Below are 19080 nucleotides of genomic sequence, written 5' to 3'. Positions count from 1 at the left end.
GGAAGGCTGAAGAAAACAAATAATAAGCTAGGACTTGCTGTATACACATAATTCCTATACGTATAACCTGTTTCCTTACAGCTCATTGCTGGTCAGGAGGCTGAGAAATTGCTGCTCATAATGAAAACTCTTCATTTCCACTTCGCCATTTTCATTCTCCTTGCAAAGGAGCAAGGAGAACAAACAAAAACAGAAACAAACAAACAAAACATAACAAAAACCACCACATCTTTTGGGACACCAAAGCAGGTCCCAAGCACCTTTTAACGTTTCTTAAATGCTTTTATCCCGCTTACTCTGAATGACTGTTCTTGGAGGGCAGTACTTCACTTCTGGTTTAGATGCACATCTTAACAGTGTTACTGCATGGCCTCTGTCCCCAGTACAGCTTCCTCTCTGCAATGCCAGCTCCAGCCATGGACCAGCCAGACCTCGGTGTGACAGAAATAAGTACCTAGAGGAGTACTAAGGATACCATTTATTTTCAAAATCACTAAAAAACCCAAACAAAACAGTTTATGGCAACACAGATTTACATAACAGAGACAGCAAATTGGAAAATGTACAATCTATTTCATGTTATTGCACTCGCTGTTTATAATATATAAGTCATTTAAAACAGTTTTCATTAGAAGAAGTTTTATTCATATAAATAAAGGTGTAAATATACAGTATCATACAAGAAGTGTGTCAGCCTAATACACAAAACCTAACCTAGAGTGGGATCCCTATTTCTCACATGACCTAGCCTACTCCTCATTGATATTTCCACATGTACATTTACATACCCTAAATGTAGAAGCAGGTAAACATTCCCACCTGGGAATGTTTCCTTCAGATTTTCACAAGAACCGCTGCAGAACATTTATAAGGGTTAACTTTAAGTGAGGGTCAACAGAAAACCTGAATCACTCAACAGTTTCTTAACACATATCTGCTCTCAATTACTTTTTTAAGCAAGAAAATGACTAGACATTGTTCCCTCTCTAACTTAGGCCTAACCTCACAGTTCCTCTGCTTTGTTTTTTTGTTGTTGTTGTTTTGTGGGGTTTTTTTTGTTTGTTTTTGTTTTTAAGTACAGATGTAATCCCCAAAGAAGCTGGGAAGAGCTCCCAGGTACAAAAGCCTGCAGAAGATGCTACTGCTGTACCACACCAGAGCCTATTCTCATATCCAACATGTGCTCCAAGCCTCGGAAGCAGCAAAGCCTCCCACTAGACTTCTATCTAGAAGCAAACTCTCCTCATCTGGCACGCCTTCAGGTTCCTGGTGAAAAGCAGTGGACCAACTGCATAATTTCATCCTGATTTTTGGTCTATGAAAATGCAGCTGTGAGTCTTTGGACAGTCGCTCTCTCCTAGAGCTTGGTCAGCTCTCCAGCGTGGTGAAGAATCACCGTGGGTCTGACATGCAAACAGCGAGGTCAAAATGCCTGTGAACTTACTGAATACGGATAATTAACACAACTTCCTGTGTCACTCTGCTGTGACCAGGCTCTCAGGAAAGTAAGCTACTTGCGAGACGCACAACCAATGGTTCAATACATCTGTTTGCTTCACCCACTCTTTCTGTAATAGATCAGGCCAACATTCTGTAAATCCTGGGGCTTTTACGTAGAGTGTCACCCCAACAGAAACATCAGGAAGTGCCACTTTAACCATACCAATACCAGGAGCACTGGTCAAAGTGTTTCCTGCTCCTTCACCAAAAAAAAAAAAAAAAAAAGTTTTTTCAGGAACAGAAACAATGAGGGTTAAATACTATTCTTTTTCTTGCTGCGAAGGTATTAGAGAAGTAAATAGTTCTACCCATATTAAGTATCAGACTTAAAATGTTAAACCTATCTTTAAATTATCCCCACTACTGAATTACACACAGAACTCCCCACCTCTCCTTGCTGTTACTCATCCAACACTTATCTACATGCATGTAAAATAAAATACTAAACAGTATTCAACTACTGAAAATCAAAAGCCTTCTAAATCACTCACAAAGAACAGTATCTGCAAGTAAGTGTCTGAAAATATTCACCACATATCATTTTAAGACATCTCAAATTAAGTTTGCTTTACAAAATGAAGACTTCATCTTTGAGCTCACAATGTACTGGGAGAGTGCCATATGTCCTCTTGGCACTGTGACCTCAAAAATTTTCAACTAAAAAATATCCCCATCATTTCCTAAAACTTATTTGTGATTTAGCACATTAAAGTAGCAAAAAGTCAGTACTGCACTTGAACGTGTTATACAGATACAGGTACATATTTACTACGTTGCATTAAATTCCACATGCATTTTACGTATCTACTATACACGCTTTTACAATCAGATTTTGGTCACTCCTGAACAAGGCCTACCCATTTAATCATCACTGCCAAATGTCTTCTCCCTGACTTTTCAGGGAAGACGCAAAGCTAACCTCTTTTGTCCCGGCCCAGGCCTGCTGCCCCAGTGTGGGGCAGACCCCAGGTGCTGCACCCTCCCAAAACCTCCCCCACAAGGATGGGACCAAAGGTGGGAAGTGGTCCTGGCAGAGGAGCTGAGCTTTGGGGTCTCAGGAGACCCAAATCCACCTCATTGACCCTGAATGCATTCCACAGAAATCCTGCTGGCAAAGCAGCTGTAGGACTATGGACAGTATTGCCTTTCATGTAACCAAAAGTTGCATCTCTTCCTAGATGCTTGTGCTCATACATGTCACCGAAAGAGATTAAAATACGTTTGTTTAAAGGCAAGCATTGCACAGGTTTCCTGCTCACTTGGTCTCTGGCTGCCCCACAGAACTGAATTTTATGCTGCCTATCATGAGTTGCTGACTGACACGGCCGCCACAGAAATGAACCAAACCAAGGGCCCACCATCCTGAAAGCACTGTGAATTGAGACATAAACAGAGGAACCGATAGCATGATCTTGGGGTACAGCCCCAAGTGAGGAGTCCTGGCCTTCTTATAACAACTACGCAGTATCTTGCCTTACTACAACAGCAGGCAGCACTTCAGATTTGGACCGGCTCCAGGCTCAGAGCTCCTCACCCTGGGCTTGTTGGCGACAAGCAGGGCTCCAGCCCAACGCGACAAACAACCTGAGCACTCTGGAACAAACAACTTGTTCTCAGCTGATAAGGACACTGGCCCATTTCCTCCTCTATCTCTTTTATGTTGTTTAGCCATCCCAGACATAGGAAGAGAAATAGCACAGTCTAATCTCTCGCACTCATACATTCTCCTCCACGTAGAACAGACTATAAATAACACTCAGCAGCATGGCCCACCAGGAGCAGAGCTGAGAAAATCCCACCTGGAGCACCTGTAGCACTGCAGCCCCTACAGTTTTCTCTATCTACAGCATGGCTTCTCCCACCCATGCAAATAGTTTTCAGTCTCACTATCCAAAACCCTCAGCATCAGCCCTTTTCTGATGCAGCCAGAAGCACTTATGCTTTGCACACACATACTCACCCACTCCCACACAAGAAAAAAATAAATACTAGACAGGAAAGGAAAAAATAATAATTAAAAAAGCAGTTAATAGCCACCATAAATATGGCCAGTTCAGATTTAATCTGTTAAAATCCACATCCTTAGACCACCATTTGCCAGCTTCAGTATTTCAAGCTGGGCAACCTTCAGCCTCCTGCAGCCAAATAAAAGCAGCCTGGCTTTCAGACGTACTTAGCGATCGCTGAAGTCTGTGGGATCTGCAAGTGCTCAGCACTTGGAAACTGCCCTTCTTTTAAAAATATATGTGTATTTAAAGGTGTCTAATGTTAGAAGCCTAAATTTGAAAATTCAATCCCCAATTTTTATCACTCCCAAAAACTAACAACTCAGCCTACACCTTGGTGGACAGTCACCTAATATTCAGACTCGATTTTCTTGCTCACAGATTTCTGCTGATTTATTGCCAAGTGCTTTTGTATACAAGTTTCCCCTAAAGGCAGATTCAGTTGTGGTAGATTCTGAGTTAATTCATCAGTTTTTAGAGGATTCTTCACCTTTGCAATAAAAAGCCCACCTTAGGCATAAAAGTTGTGCAAAAATTATACGTCTCTTTTGTCATGCACTTTAAGCAAAACTGCACTTAGAAGAATAGAGTGAGATTGTTCCAGACATTCTCTTATTATAACAAATAAGGACCAGACCCTAAGTAAGTGTCCTGAAGTCAGATTATAGCTAAGTGATACAATACAGTCCAAGTATCATCCTTGTCAACAGGATGGTAAATGACAAGTTGTACTCCCAATGCTCTGCAGATACTAAAAATACGAGGGACAGGCACAACATTATTTCTCAGTCAAAATACTTTAAACTGAACTCAGTAAAGGTCTTGAAGTTCCACTAAAACTGCCACATCATACAAAAAAAAACGTCTCTAGTGTTTGGTTTCCTTCATTCTTGATAAACAGGAGAGATTTTAGACGATCATCACGCTCTTGCTCAGTGGTTCTCCAAGGCTCTTAGCACCTCTTTGTAAAGCATTAAGACACTTCTGTGGCATTAGAAACAAAGACAGCTTCTAGCCAGTTTCGTCTCAGCAAGTGTGATTAGATGTAGCACTTTCATCACACTGAAGTTCTGTGTTTCCTGATGAGTAACTGAACAGGGCCCTCTGGCACAGATTTAATAATGTTCCAGGCATCGTAATGCATGAGGCCAAGTAATGATTTTCCACTAACAGCAAGAATCTCATCTCCAGATTCTATGTTTCCAGCTTGCTCTGCAGCACCACCTACAAGCAAAACAGGAACAAAGTCAATATAAATAAAAAATTGCTTTCCACCGTGACAAACAGCAGCTAAGCCATTCTTCTAGCAGTGGTGTCACTTATGCTCAGCTCAGCTCTTGCAATCTATTAGTAAGTTTTCTATGATAGTTCAACTTACAACACTGGCCACAATCAATCAGGGAGAGAAAAAGGACTGTGTTTACAGACATATATTAATGACCTTGAAAATTAAACATGTCCTTCCCTCTTAGAATCAATTTTGAGAGAAGAAAAAACAAATACATGCATGGAAATTGATAAACAATTCAGGAAGCAGCACTTCCACCTTTTTTCCTTGATGAAGGAATGTATCACTCGAAATTAAGCCTGTGCAAATGCTGAAAGCCCTCAGTTTCATTAGGTTTGAACTTCTCAAACCATTATGTACAATAATACTGCTGTGATTTCATGCTTACAATAGCAGACAAGTCTAGGAAGCAACTGCGTCATCATAAGTAAATCAGATTGCTGAACAAGCACTTAGTAGTAGATGCAATCTCCAGACATTCTCAAGAGTATTTTTTTTCTAATGACTGCTTTGGTTACTAAGTGGTAATAGTCAGTGGTAAGTGGTAATAGTCAGAGGACACATGCCTGTTTAAAAAATAAATAAATAAGAAAAAAAGAAAACTGGGTTAATATCTGCTGTATTTTCATGTTTGCAGTACCTTTAAATATTCTTTTTACGAGCAAGGGCCTGTCTCCAGCAATAGAAGCTTTTCCACCATCGAGACTGAAGCCCAAGCCAGCAGAGGTTTTCAATAATTCAACACAGATGACATCATTCATGTCCAGGTTTGGATCTGCAACAGAATACACACAGCATCTTGTTATGCATTTAACAGTAAATTGCAGGTTGGGTTTGGTTGGGTTTGTTTTTTGCTGCGAAGCCACTCAGAGTTCAGTCCATAGTGAAACTACAACATGTTGTCACCTTGCTTCTCAGAAGCATATGTGTAACACTGCTGCTGTGAAGGACTGACAGCACAGAACACAATATGTGCACAGACATTTTCATTTTGCATGGGCAACAAAAGTCCATCAAGGCACTAAAATTGAAACTGAACTCAACAAAGATTTTAAATGTCAACAAAGGAATTGAAAAAAAATTGTGCAAGTACTGTGGAGAGCACTTTCTTTTGTTTCCCATTCATTATCCAAGGAGTTGCACCTTTTCAAATAACAGCAATAAATAAGACTTACATTTAAAAAAAATATGCTCCATTCTCCTGAGAGTTTGTATGCACTCACTAGTGTGAATATTTGTTTCTGGTCTCACATCTACGGAAATAATCAAAACTATCAGTCAGCAGGTGCATGCCGCTTCCTAAGTATTAGATACGTTTAGAATGCAGTAAAACTGTAGTTGACATAAATTATGATTTTGTTTAGAAGGAAATAAGTCTATAGTTTTGGAAAATGGGACCCTCTTTGCCCTGCGTGAGTGTAAAAATTCTGCAGCCTGCAACATCACAAATGGCTGTTACGGTTACCTCAAACAACTCCAAATGTTATCTGAAACATCTGGAGATGAGCCTTGCCGCAAAGGATGGAGAAACACTCCTAATAAACCAATGCTGTTTGTGAGAGAACGTTGCCACCTAGCGCCAGCAGACCGCGCTCCGCATGTGCCACTAAGATGTGAAAGTGATTCTGAAATCATTATATGTAGTGCATCCAGGGCAATAGTTACTGAAAGGATGATTCATCTACAGAGCGTTCCCTATTTCTTTAATCTGCATTATAAAGCTGTACTACAGAATCCAGTGAAATTTTAAGACAATTAAAACTGCTACAGGAAAAGAAGAGCCAACAAAAAAATCCTCTAAAGGCTATGTCCAATGGGTTCGAAACAGGTGACAAGCATCTCCTTTTCTGCCTTCTGCTCTGAGGTGTATGCCTGGTACTGCCCAGGGAGCAGGGGAAGCTGGATCATTGGGGCTGTCAGCAGTAGCCACTGCCCACTCCATCCCCTGAACTGCTGTGGGATGGGAGCAGGTCAGCGCTGTGCTCCTGAGGCAGCTGCATACACTCAGACAGTACAAAAGTTTAGTGCCTTAATTCTGCAAAAATTTGGGGTATTTTGAATGGACCTCTCAAGTACATGGAATTGTTGCTTTGTTCCTGAGCAGGGCTTACTACTGTCACTGAGAGCTGCTTAAAACATTTACTCCTTGTTTCCTATGGGATGGCTGCTTTGAAATCGACTTAGCTCCTTCTACCCATTTATTACAACACCAAAACCATTTTTGCTCTTTTTAGAGAAATAGTATAAAATCTGCTACTACAGAGCAAAGTAAAAGTTGGTCTCCACGGACAACAAGCTGTGATTTCATTTGTTGGGCTTTTTTGTTGTTGTTTGTTTTCTTGCTCTAACTAGTGTTACTACTTTAAAGAAATGTATTGTGGATCACAAGAATATACAGAATCACTAACTGTAACTGAAACTGGATTAGGTCCTACATATCCTTCTAGGCTTCTGTCTAGTTGTGACATTTCAAACAAAAATACAACAACATCAACCAAAAAAAATCTGCATTTGGGCTCCAAAGTGAACAAATAAAATTTAGGAGTAATTTCATTTGCTCCCTCCAATTACATAAGGCACGGACTCTTTTAATCTAAAACACATGGACATTTTCCCCTTCAGTCTGCTCCGCAAAGGAATCCTTCCAAGTGCTCTTGGACAAAGATCATACCTGTTCCTATTTCCATGGAAACATCCTTTCCAGATCCCACACATTTTCTGCCAGTAGCTGATATCTCACGTCTGGAGGAATTGTTTGCTTTGTCTTTTTCCTTCTGGATGACAATGACTGCATATTTGTGCAGTCTTGCCTGATGGAGTGCATTCAGGACATCACCGTGGACCGAGTTTGCAAGAGATTTGCCATTGATTGACAGAACAAGATCTCCTCGCTGGATAGTCCCTTCTTGAGATGCCACTCCCTTGGAAAACACTCTGTGGACCTACAAGAAAAATTTTACCTTAGAGACACATTCAGCTCATAAGCATATGTAGTGAACATAGAGACCCCCACTATCAAAGCTCACAGCTGCTGCCCACTTCCCGGGTGTCAGGCACACAATACTTGCTCTTGTCATCAGCTTCAAATACAAAGTCTATGTCACTGGACAAGAACTGCAGGTTGGGATGGGGGGGAGTGCATGCTGCTATTGCACGGTCAGCTCTATGCCAAAGACAACCAAAACCAGCTAGGGAATGTAGTGTCACTTATGCACTTATGTGCTTTCATTGACTTTCTCAGACGCCTTCAATGAACATTAACTTCAAATAATACACTTCAAATAATATGAACCTAACACTAATTTTGATTGATCTACATGTTATCTAGACATCCATATTACAGCAAACTCACCAAGAACAGCACCGCACTGTGTTATACCCACTCCCCAAATTCCCAGTGACCAGAATCCAAAGCAGTTTTCAAATAGCCTTTGAAGCGATGCACAGTATTTGTGCACAAAAAGGCTCTGACTTACTGCTGCTATACAATATTTAATTGCTCCTCTTTATTTGTCTGATCAAGTACCATGTGAGTGGATGCAAAAGGACGATTTAATGGCTCAAAACACCTCTTTTCTAGAGGACATAAAATACTTCATTCAGGGTGGATTAAAAAAGAATAAACTCCAGTGAGCACAGCTGAGATTTATCTAGGTGCCACTGACAGAAAGGGAATGACAACACCAGTCACGACTTGTTATTTAAAGACTTGCCTACCAAGCACTGTGATTTATCAGCCAAAGCACCATTTCCCATTCAATACGGTTCTAGGCACACTGGACAAAGGCTCAAAGCATTTGTGGACACCCTCCTGCATGGCATGTTCTGTAGGAATTTCTCCACTTTATCCAAAACAACAGCAAGAGTCAGAAACCTTTTGACTCCTTCTCCCTCCTGCTGCAGGCCCTCCTTAGATTGTGGAGTCTGGAGATAATCAAGACCTGCCTGGACACCTACTTGTGTGACCTGGTGTAAGGAACCTGCTTTGGCACGGGGGTTGGACTCGATGATCTCTGTAAGTCCCTTCCAATCCCTACAATTCTGTGATTCTGTGATTCTGTGAAGCACCTGCTGCAACCAGGTTTACAAAGATAGTTTTCCAGCCAGCCCAAGCAAGCATCCAGAGCTGGAATCACTGCTTCAATGACAAATGTAGATATTCAAATGCAGGTAGTAAGTGGAATATGGAGGTCATGCCCAAAGCATCTGCTGCCTTCCCACACATGCCCAGACTCCTCAGGTTCTTCAAAGCTCATTAGGCTTTTCCATTTCTGCACCCAAGTGTGGGCAGAACAGCCTATCTGAGCAGCTCAGCACCCAGAGAGACAGGGAACGCAATCTTGGTAGCCAGAGAAGTGGAGCCTTGTCCCTAAACTGTTACCGTGTTCTGATTCAGAGACCACTAAATGTACAATACATTTATTTATAATGGTCATAGAGCAAATACCAGAACACTCCTACTTGAGTTCCTGCACCCTCCAAAGATGAGGACATACCCTTCTGGTCTCTGTACTTAATGTTTCGCTCTCTTATGATCCACTCTCTTAGGATTCTGTCTCTTCCAAGGACAGAATTTAAAAGCACATCCTGTGCAAATAAATTGTCACAAAGGACATTGTCATTTGGCACTTTTCTATCGCCCTGAACTCTTTTTGAACAGCATTTCAACTTTTTAACATCTTTTGCTTAAAAATTGCTCAATGTCACACAACATTCTTGGTCCATAATGCTGCATAAAATGCTCTTTTTAAAAAAAAAAAAAAAGGAAAAAAAACACCCTCACTTACTGACATACTGACACTTACTGACATCCAACAGTTTTTACTAACAGTAAAACAAATCAGTGAAGAGGAATCCAGAATGTTTGCTCAGGTCTGAAACAGTCGCTCTCAGGATTTGCCGAAAACTTCACTTTTTTTTGCTGCACAAAATTTCCTTTCAAAGGCTGGAAATACAGATTTCTTCTAAAAGGCTGTATGCATGCAAAGTTTTACTCATATGCATAGCATTCTGACTACCCAGTAGCACAGCAGTTACACTTTCAAAGACTGAAAACATAATTGGCATCCATCTCCATAATGAAAATTACGGCAGACACTCCCTTCGATTTCAGTCACAGACAGCATGCAGCTGCCTCTGAGACACACTGTTTTAAGACTTGCAGCAAGTCCTGATAAACGAGCACTTGATCTAATCACCAGCATGCTTTAAAACGAGCTTTGCAAAAAGATGACTTGCAGTCATCACTTACTGTGACTGATTTCTGTTCCAGATCTATTCCTCCAGCAACACTAAATCCCAGGCCAGCTCCTTCTTCTTTACTCAGGACTACAAAGTATGCATCTTCTTTGCTCTGGCAGGAAAATGGGGGCAAAGTGGTAAGAGAATAAAGAGAAAAATAAAAGCAAAGATCAAGACCAAGTTCCTGCACAAATCACAAACTTCCAGTACTCTCAGATTATGGCAAGAGAAAAAAAAAAAGAAAAAAAAAAAGCTCAAGAAATTCAAACATTGAGACATGAAATATATTTATATTTCTGCTACAGATAAGTAGCAGCTCTGTGCAAAAACTCAGGTGACAGCAGAGATTTCTTCAGTCAGTCAAAGGTTAGAACGCAGTCAAAATTAGGGCACAGAAGGGTATTACACTTTGGGCAGCCTCGCTTTTAAAATCAACTTCATGTTGCTGGATGTTTTGCAGGATAACTGGACACTTCCCATACATCTTTCAGGACCAAACACTGTATTTTCTATGTTATTACAAACACTTCTATCCTATTTCTCCTTTCTCTTGAAAGGCAGTTATGGCAGCTGCATCAACCTCTTCTCAGCAGTACTGGGCAATCTTGCAAGGAGCAATGATTGCAAATTGCAGCTTGGAAGATTCAGTGGTACAGCTATTTCACTTCTGAGGTGGAAGTAATGAATCCATTAGTGATCGAAACAGGACTAAGCTGTGCTGTAGCAGAAAGGAGAACACAGCACAGAAAAGGAACTGGCACTGGTCTGCACCAGGGTTGAACTTGGCTCCAGATCAGCAGGAAGGTGTGAAGTCGAGTTCTTTGAAGTAATGAGCTGCTACCAAAATGCAGATTTTGCATTGAGAGAGAAGCAGTTCCGTCCAACAAGTCTGGTGCCATTTTCTGAATAGTTATTAGGACAAAAACAGATACTGTTACAGATGCTCTATTTTGCAATAGAAGGGAAACTGCTTGTGGGGCAGAGCACCAGAAGCAGGGAGTGGAAAGCAGGACTCTCATCTTTTTCCTGGGAACCTATCCAACATTAAACATTTCCAGAAGCTGCCAACACTAAAATTAATGGCACATCATTAGAAGCAAACTTCTTAATCTATTTAACATTAAATGACATATTCAACTCACTAAATCAAACATTTTAACTCAGTGCTTGCCTTTAATTTCAGTGCAGAAAACACAGGGAATCGCAGATTATTTCTGCTGAGTGGTGAAACAATATGAATTCTTGGCCTCTGTGTGTGCATTTTGCCAAGTAATGGTCAAGGAAGATTTTCTGCATTAGAGACATCTCTGCAAAGCACATGAGAAATTGATGCCCCCTGCTTCACACCACTGATCCATGGGGGCACAGGAAGAGAAGAGCAGTCAGGGATGAACACATTAACCTACAGCCTTTTGTAGCTGTCAAGACCTTCCTCACCCATACTCAAACAAGAACAGCTTTACATTAGCCTGGATACAACAGTGAGTCACATATCTAGCTTAGCTTCCTTCAACAAAGTGCTCCGAGGGTAACAAACAATAGTATCTTTGACCATTAAGTATTAAAGCATTTTTGTTTAAGAGGTCATGTTCTTTTCTACCCTTTCCCTCCCTCACACTGGTGTGTCTTCGCCTGGAATAGTGGGTGCAGTTCTGGGCTCACAATTTAAAAAGGAGGTCAAGATGCTTGAAAGCATCCACAGGAGGGCAACAAAGCTGCTCCAGGGGAGGTTCAAACTGGGGATTAGGAAAAACTGCTCTATTGCGAGGGTGGCCAAATACTGGAATAGGCTTACTAGAGAGGTGGTTGATGTCCCGTACTTGCCTGTGTTTAAACAGCATTTGGATAATGCCCTTAAATTATATGTTTTAAGTAGTGGTCTGACAGTTGGAAGTCAGTCTTTGTAGGTCCCTTCCAACTAAAACTATTCTATACTGTAACTTCATCTGCTTACACTTTCAGAAGTGTTACAGGGTTGTGTGATGACCACATGCCTCAGGACGGTCAGCAAGACTAATTGAACTCTGGTTTCCCATTCCCAAACATGTGCCTTTCCTCCTTGTCCAGCCCTCAAGTGAGTCCTTATTAGCATGTGTAAAATTGGGCAACAGATCAGTCTATTCCTTTACCTGGCCGCATAGTGGAAGCACAAAACCTAGAGTGATGTGTTGGGCTTTGAGAAGAGTCAGTACAATCAGACATCTGAGAAGTAAGTCAACACAAAGTAGCTCCCTACAGTCTGCAGGCAAGCTATTGCCTCAGAATTTCTAAGGAACTTGCCCAGACTTACAGAAGAAACGAGCAATGTCACATAAAAGAACTAAAATCTTTAGCCTCTCCATTTAGCCTGTTCATCAGATGACCAAAATATGTATTATTAGCATTTACTGAACACCAGGAGTAAATTCAGAACCACCCAAAGCATAAGATAATGATAAACTCTTCCTGGAGAAGCTCCCTCTGAATCAGACAGTCTACCTCATTTTTCAGCAATTGCGTAAGTATGAAGAATCGTCCTATTGTACAATTAAACCCACCAGTTGACTAGCATAACATTTTCCAGCATGTGTGCCATACTGGGCTTAAATATGGATAAGAAACTATGCAGACAAGGAGTGCATTCCAAAAAGCATTTACTTTTATAAATATTTGAGTTCTCAGATTTTGAGAAGTGGCATAAATAAATAATGTCTCCAATACTCCGTATAAAATACTTTAAAGAACACTTAATTACTTTCGTCCAGAAGTACAATCCAATCCTAAATTCTTCAGTAAACCTATCAAACTGTCTTGGCTCACAAACATCTTGGGATTTGCAAGCTTTAGTTATGCTGTCCTTGGAAGGAGGTAAAGCTGGGTATTTTGGGGAGGTCTTGTTCCCTTCAGTCCATTCTATACTCTGTGAGTTAAGTCTGAGAAATACTCTAAATGCAGCTCAGCCAGCAGTTATGCAGACCAGATGGCAGTTTTCCCTCTAGTGCTGTCATTATTTTATCAACTTCAGCTCTGATTCAAAAAGGATGTGGACATATCCCAAAAACACACACTGTGCAAAGAGGGAAAAGGACACCCTGGCAATCATTTCATTTCAGAGGCCTTCTTCATACATCTAAATAATGAAGGTTACCTCGGCGCAACACGTTTCCACAGAAAAGAGCAAAATGTGCACAGTGGTCTCTTGCAAGTCCTCCATCAGATGCTTTTTGGCACTCTAAGCCACCAGTGTCTGTGATCTTGGCTTCTTAAAAGAAGAGTTTGCTTCCAGAAAGGAACAGAGTTTCCCCCGTGTGGTGGGTAAAATGGATTTGACTACGATGGCTGGTGGAAAGTTAAATTCTGATGTGCAATTATTGCCAAACCAAGGAGGTTCTCAGCTTAAACAATGACTGGAGCCATTCTTCCTCACTTAAAAAGTCTTATTGTGGTTCTTAACTGCTTTCACACTGGACAAACAAGATCCTTTTTTATCCAGAACCCACCAAAATATATTCAGGGTTTATAGTAAGCATTCAAAAACCAGCAGTAGTAAAACCATCATCAACCATAACCTACTGCAGGATGATTGGAGGAACTCTGGAAGGGATTTTATAGGCCATTAAGAAAACCCCTAGAAAAACTGCCAATAGTTTAGCTTCATCTTCTGGTTATTACCTTCACTTGTGCTTTGACTTCCTGGAGCATAGAAGCAATGTCACATTTTGGTATCAGAACTGACAAAACAGACTGCAATTTTTGCTGGTCCAGGTTTGAGATGAGCAGCTGATCCAGGCTAAAACAAAACAAAACAAAACAAAACAGGAAAAAAAAAGTGTATTTCTAGACTGTGTAGATATATTTCAAGCACACAGTAAAATTTGCATTAGGGTAAGCAACAAAAGGGCAGCTCAACAGCAAACAGAAATCTTGAGCATGGATAAGAAATGGTATTAGCTGGGAGAACGAGAAGGCAGAAAGAAGACAATTTACAACAGCTCTGAAAATCAGCCCCCACTCGACTCCCCCCCTGCTTCCCAATGATTTTTGCAACAGACATTAACAAAACCAGGCAGGCAGCTATTTCTGAAGTCTACACACTTTTGAGGGCAGACAACAAGCTTGTCTGTCATCCCTCCAGGGTGGGCAGGAGGCAGTGACTGGCTGCATCATAACATGCCAAATAACAACCAAAAGAACAGCTAGAAGGGTCACATGAAATGAGCTCAACCCTGCCAGGATAAAGCATCCCATCCCATACTGAAGAGCAGCTGCAGCCAAACAGCACTGCAGCAGCTCTGAAATGCAGCAGAGCAAGCAAGAGTAAAGGAATTGGTGTAAGGGCCAAAGCTGAAATGTGCTTTCATCAGGAGAGGCTTGCAGGGATGAAATAAAATACTGCAGAAAAGACGGCTGACGGAAACAGCAAACACTGACCTGAGGGACCAGCTGTTTCCCAGGTGCTCTGCATCTGGAGAGCCACCACGGGGTGAGTCGTCATCTGAGGCCGACCCCGGTGTCCCCGAGCTGCTGTCCTGAGGGCTGCCACTGCCCATCCCCCCTGCCTTGGTAGGGCTGTCCTGGCTTGACAAGACAAAGGATCTCCGGGGAGTGATTTCCAGCTCTGTTTTGAAGCAGGCAGGCTGGGGCGGCCCTGAGAAGCCCTCACCACATAGCTTGTCCAGGTCAGGCATGCTGAGTGCCCTCAGCTCCCGCAGCCTGGAGCGGGACAGCGGCAGCCGGCCCAGAACTCGGCTGCGCCGCACCTGCGAGGCCACAGGGGGAAAAGGAGACTGGTCCGCCCCAGTGCTGCACTCCTCACCCCTCTGGGGCTTTTCTTCCTTCGTGACACCCTCCACTGCACGTGTTGGCTCTGTGCTTATGAGTGACCTGGCCACAGTGTCAGCTGGCATCGGCGTGCTGCCGTAGGAGCTCAAGCTGCGCCGCAAAGCACGAGGCGTGTCAGCAGGGCTGGATGCAGTGGCCATCCCACTGCATGACCTCCTGCCGAGTTGGGACCGCGTGGCCGAGTGGATATCGATGGCCTTCACAATGGGCCGGTCGAAATTTGCCAAGTTTTCAAAGGATTTGATCCTTTGTTTGACAGAAAAGGATGAGGTAGGTTCGTGTGGCCAGTTCAGCTCGTAGTAGTAGTAATTCCTCCTGAAACTCCTCAGTTTGTCAGTGGCAGGGTAAGTAACATCACTGGCAGAGGGGGACGTGTCATGCATCCTCTGGGAGCTTTTGGAGCTGTATACCTGCTCCTTCCCACTCTGGCCATTTGGCAGGCTGAGATGCACCATCTGTAACGGACCCATCACCGCCTGGGGACATTTTTTGTCTGCAGCATGGCCCTGGGGACCTTGTGCAGGCTGAAGCTCCACAGCATGGCAGTTCTCCCTTAAGTGACCAGATAACTGGGCTGGCATCGAGAATGTCCTTGTCACAGGTTTTGACAAGCCACAGAGATTTTTGTCTCTGGCAATATCTACTTTTGAAAAATACGCTGTGGTCCCCATCTCTTCAGTCAGTTGATGCATCTCTATGTTCACCTCTTCATTTTTCTCCAGCAATGGCAGCTGCAAAAATGGTGCTGGTGAGGAAGAGGCAGAAGATGAGGAAGATGAGGAGGAGGAAGAGGAGGAGGAGGAGGAAGAGGAAAGCTTCACCTCAATGAAACTACGCTGAATCTCCTGCCCTTCTTGCTGCTCCAGCTGAACTGCAGGAGACCTCAGTGAAGAAGAGCCTACAGCTGACGCTCCAACATTTTGCAAATCTAACTGCCTAATGTCATCTGCACTATAGATGCTCTTCATTGTGTTCAGGTTCATTCCAGAGTTCTCAGTTCTCCCTTTCATATATTCAACTCTTGTTTCCCCTTGAGCAGATGAAGCAACTTTGGATTGACAGTCTCTTGCTCTGAAATCATCCACCTTAACACTCTTACCCTGAGACACTGCAGGCTGCATGGAAGCTTGCTTTTCTTTTGGCTTTCCCCATGCCTGCTGCAGATCTGTTAGCTGCCCACACCCACCACAGTTCATTTCACTGCATGCTGCGGGGCTGCTGGTGCCATTCAGGGCAGGCAGAAGTGAATCTTCAGAAATGACCAGAGATGGTTTATTTTCCAGCTCAGATTTCAGAGTCTTTGAGGCTGCTGAAATGTTCTTGCTCAGATCTGGATTTGTAGATGAGTTACGGGGTAACAGTGCTTTCTTCCCCAAAAGTTTAGGAGACAGCTGTGGAGAAATAGAAGTCCTTTTCTGATCAGCCCCACTGACTTTGGTAAGATTAACACTGGAAGAATCTGAATTTGTCTTTGCTTTGCTTTTTATAGTGAAACCTTTTAGCTTTGGACCTCCTTTGGCCTTCTGGTTATTTAAAAGGGTTTCCATTATACTTTTTTGTGCTATTCCCTTAGACTCCTGGCAAGATTTTTTCTGTGAAGATGGGCTGTGTGGTACTACAGCTTCTTTGCTGTGATTTGTGCTCGAGCTTTGGATTTTTCCATTTGAAGTCCTTCCTGAAGTCACACAGTTAGTTTTCTCATTTTTCCCTGGCAAGTCATGAGTTGTATTAGCCTTTGGATCTTTAGATCGGGAGGGAAAGGGAGACCTGAGTGATACTGCTCTTGCTGATGTTGCATTCATATGATTGCTGTCTGCTTTAGACAAGCTGGACATACTGTTGGTTTCTTTCTTTGCTAAGCAATAAGTAACAGTGTGACTACAGTCATCAACCACTGTTTCACTTTCAGATTTGGATCTCTGTTGTTCATGACATCCTTCTTTCTCAAGCAAGCTGTTCTCCAAGCCACTGACATTTCCAGCAGAGCAAAAGCCACCTTTTTTGCAATGCAGAGACCCTTTCTCTTCAACAGACTCACAGCATTTTATGTGTCCATTACTGATTCCCAGACCCACTTGCTCTTCTGCACTTAAGGCACCATTGTTATGGAATGTGTAAACTTCAGGGACATCAACCGAATTCCTTAGGATGTTATTTTCTGGCAGAAAAATTGAGGAAGGAGAACACAGGGAAGCAGAGAAGACTTTTGAACATGGTGAGGGACACAAATTGGGACCACTGCAGTCTTCCAAGCCCAGTTTGCTGACTCTTGACTCCAGTGACCCACACATTGCACAATCCTCAGTTTGCAAAACTTTGCCACCACAGTGATGTGGTGGTGCCAGAGAGGATGAGCTTGTCAGAGATGTGAGATGCTGCTCCTGAGAAGGCTTTTGCAGCTCATCGTTCAAGCAACAAATCTCAATTTGCTCATCATCTGACTCCAGTACAGTACAGACTGCTGGGAGATTAGCAGCAGCGCACGGTCCAAGCAACATGTCACTAGCACTATCAAATGTTTCTGTGACAGACTCTGCATCTGAGTGAGAATCTTCTGCAGCCCCATACATGGACTTTGGAAACACGTCACTTCCCTTACCGTCTGGACAGCTTGCTGCAGGCAACTCATCCTCACTTAAACTGCTAAAATTCCTAGAATAGTTATTTAAAGAGTTTTTATTCACAGTAAAAAGTTTTCCTGTGTTAATAGAGTCCAACACAGACAGCCCCAAAACCCCTTGTGCATTCGCTGTGCAATTCATAGTCTTCTCCAGCAGCTCCTCCTTGCCCCGACGCGGCTCAGAACCAGGGCAGCCTTCATCAGTCCCACAGCAGCACATGGTGGTGGACTCATCTCGGAAGGGGCTCTCTGCTCGCGACGGGGTGCGCGAAGCCCTGCTCTCAGGAGCACCCATTTGGTTGAGCAAGTCATCAATATCGGTGACAGGCATGCAATCCCCGGCATGGCTGCTCTTTGTGGTACCTCTCTCCACATCTTCCGTCACGGCATCAGGTGGCAGTGTCATTCTCTGTACTGCACAGCCACCACCAGCATTTTGCAAACCTGCTCCTTCTTGTTTCCCAGCACTCAGTTCTTCTTCAGCTGAGAGGGTGCTGCTGACATCAGCTTGACTTTGAGTGTCTACTGCTGGAGACAGGATGAGGTTTGTAAATCTGCTGACAGCTGCATCATGATTTAAAAGAAATAAGAATAAAAAAAAAGAAATACAAATTCTATCAGATGTAGGAAGTGATATCAAAAACACCACGATTTATTATAAAAATAGACACCCATGTACTCAGACTAGATTCTTCCTTCTTCCTTGCACTCCTCCTCTTTTATAATCATGTTTACAACAACTCCAATTTATCATAACCCCGCATATTTGAGTAGCATGCAGGAAGGAAGAACCCTCCCATCCAGGCCGAGCAGTCATAATCTGTTTAACTCTCATCTTTGAGATTTAAACAGTCAAGCAGCCAGCTACCAAAGTGTCACTGTGCAGGAAGTTAGGCTGAGCAGTGCTGTTTCTCACTGCTTGTTTGATTGAAAACACCTCCAATTGCTTGCACAGAGTATACAAAGCCCTGCCACAGCAACCAAAGGTGAGCAGGTAACAGCAATAAGCAGTGCGTGAACACCTTCACTCTGATCCTCCTGACTCTCCTGCAGGTGCTTAATGTGACATGCATGGGTGATGTTACACATGCATGAAGCACATTGGCTTTGTGAGACTTCTGGCACAGACCTTTCTTCTCTTACAATATATCTTTACCTACTCTGAGCAACACACTGAGCGCCATGCCACTGCTGCACTTTAATATGTACCAGTTCACCCATAGCCCCAGTTCCTTAATTTTCACCAGTTCACCTCCAATATTTGCTTGTACTTTCCTTCATTGCTTCTGGGACACAAATCCATGTCTAAGTTGTCTTCCTAAGACTGGTTAACTACCAGATGAGACTCAGAAAGTGCATGGAGAAGCAGGAATGCATTCACACAGTCAGCATCCCTGCCTGCTCATTCACCTGCTTGTCTACCTAATCTTTGAATGAGCCTGCAGGACTGTCCACACTGCTTATCTTATATACCTGTGTTAATAAAGCTCCGAGCTCATCCTGGAGTCAGAGGGGAAGACATCCTCTTCTCTGCCAGAAAGGCAGAGCAAAAGGAAAGTAGAAGAGTTCCCTGGTAAAGAAGTGTCAGTATGCCCCTAGCCCAG

The 19080-nt window shown here is 42.9% G+C and overlaps 1 protein-coding gene across 5 annotated transcripts in view; it reads right to left on the bottom strand.

The window, feature by feature from the left end:
* Positions 1-463: 463 nt before the first annotated feature.
* The window catches only part of PDZD2 (PDZ domain containing 2), a 196910-nt gene continuing 178293 nt past the window's right edge, over positions 464-19080 (bottom strand). For all 5 annotated transcript variants that reach the window (XM_052670568.1, XM_052670569.1, XM_052670570.1 and 2 more), the window contains 6 exons: positions 14446-18040; positions 13687-13804; positions 10046-10147; positions 7466-7736; positions 5435-5569; positions 464-4730 (listed from right to left, as the gene is read on the bottom strand). In XM_052670568.1, coding sequence (XP_052526528.1) covers positions 4564-4730; positions 5435-5569; positions 7466-7736; positions 10046-10147; positions 13687-13804; positions 14446-18040 — 4388 coding nt within the window. In that variant the 3' untranslated portion in view covers positions 464-4563. The remainder of the gene's footprint in view (positions 4731-5434; positions 5570-7465; positions 7737-10045; positions 10148-13686; positions 13805-14445; positions 18041-19080) is intronic.

This window comes from Tympanuchus pallidicinctus, unplaced genomic scaffold (genome assembly GCF_026119805.1).
Source record: "Tympanuchus pallidicinctus isolate F22 unplaced genomic scaffold, pur_lepc_1.0 scaffold9, whole genome shotgun sequence".
NCBI classification, from domain to species: Eukaryota; Metazoa; Chordata; class Aves; order Galliformes; family Phasianidae; genus Tympanuchus; species Tympanuchus pallidicinctus.
Note: the sequence above shows the minus strand (reverse complement) of the source record. Positions and strands in the feature narration are given on the sequence as shown.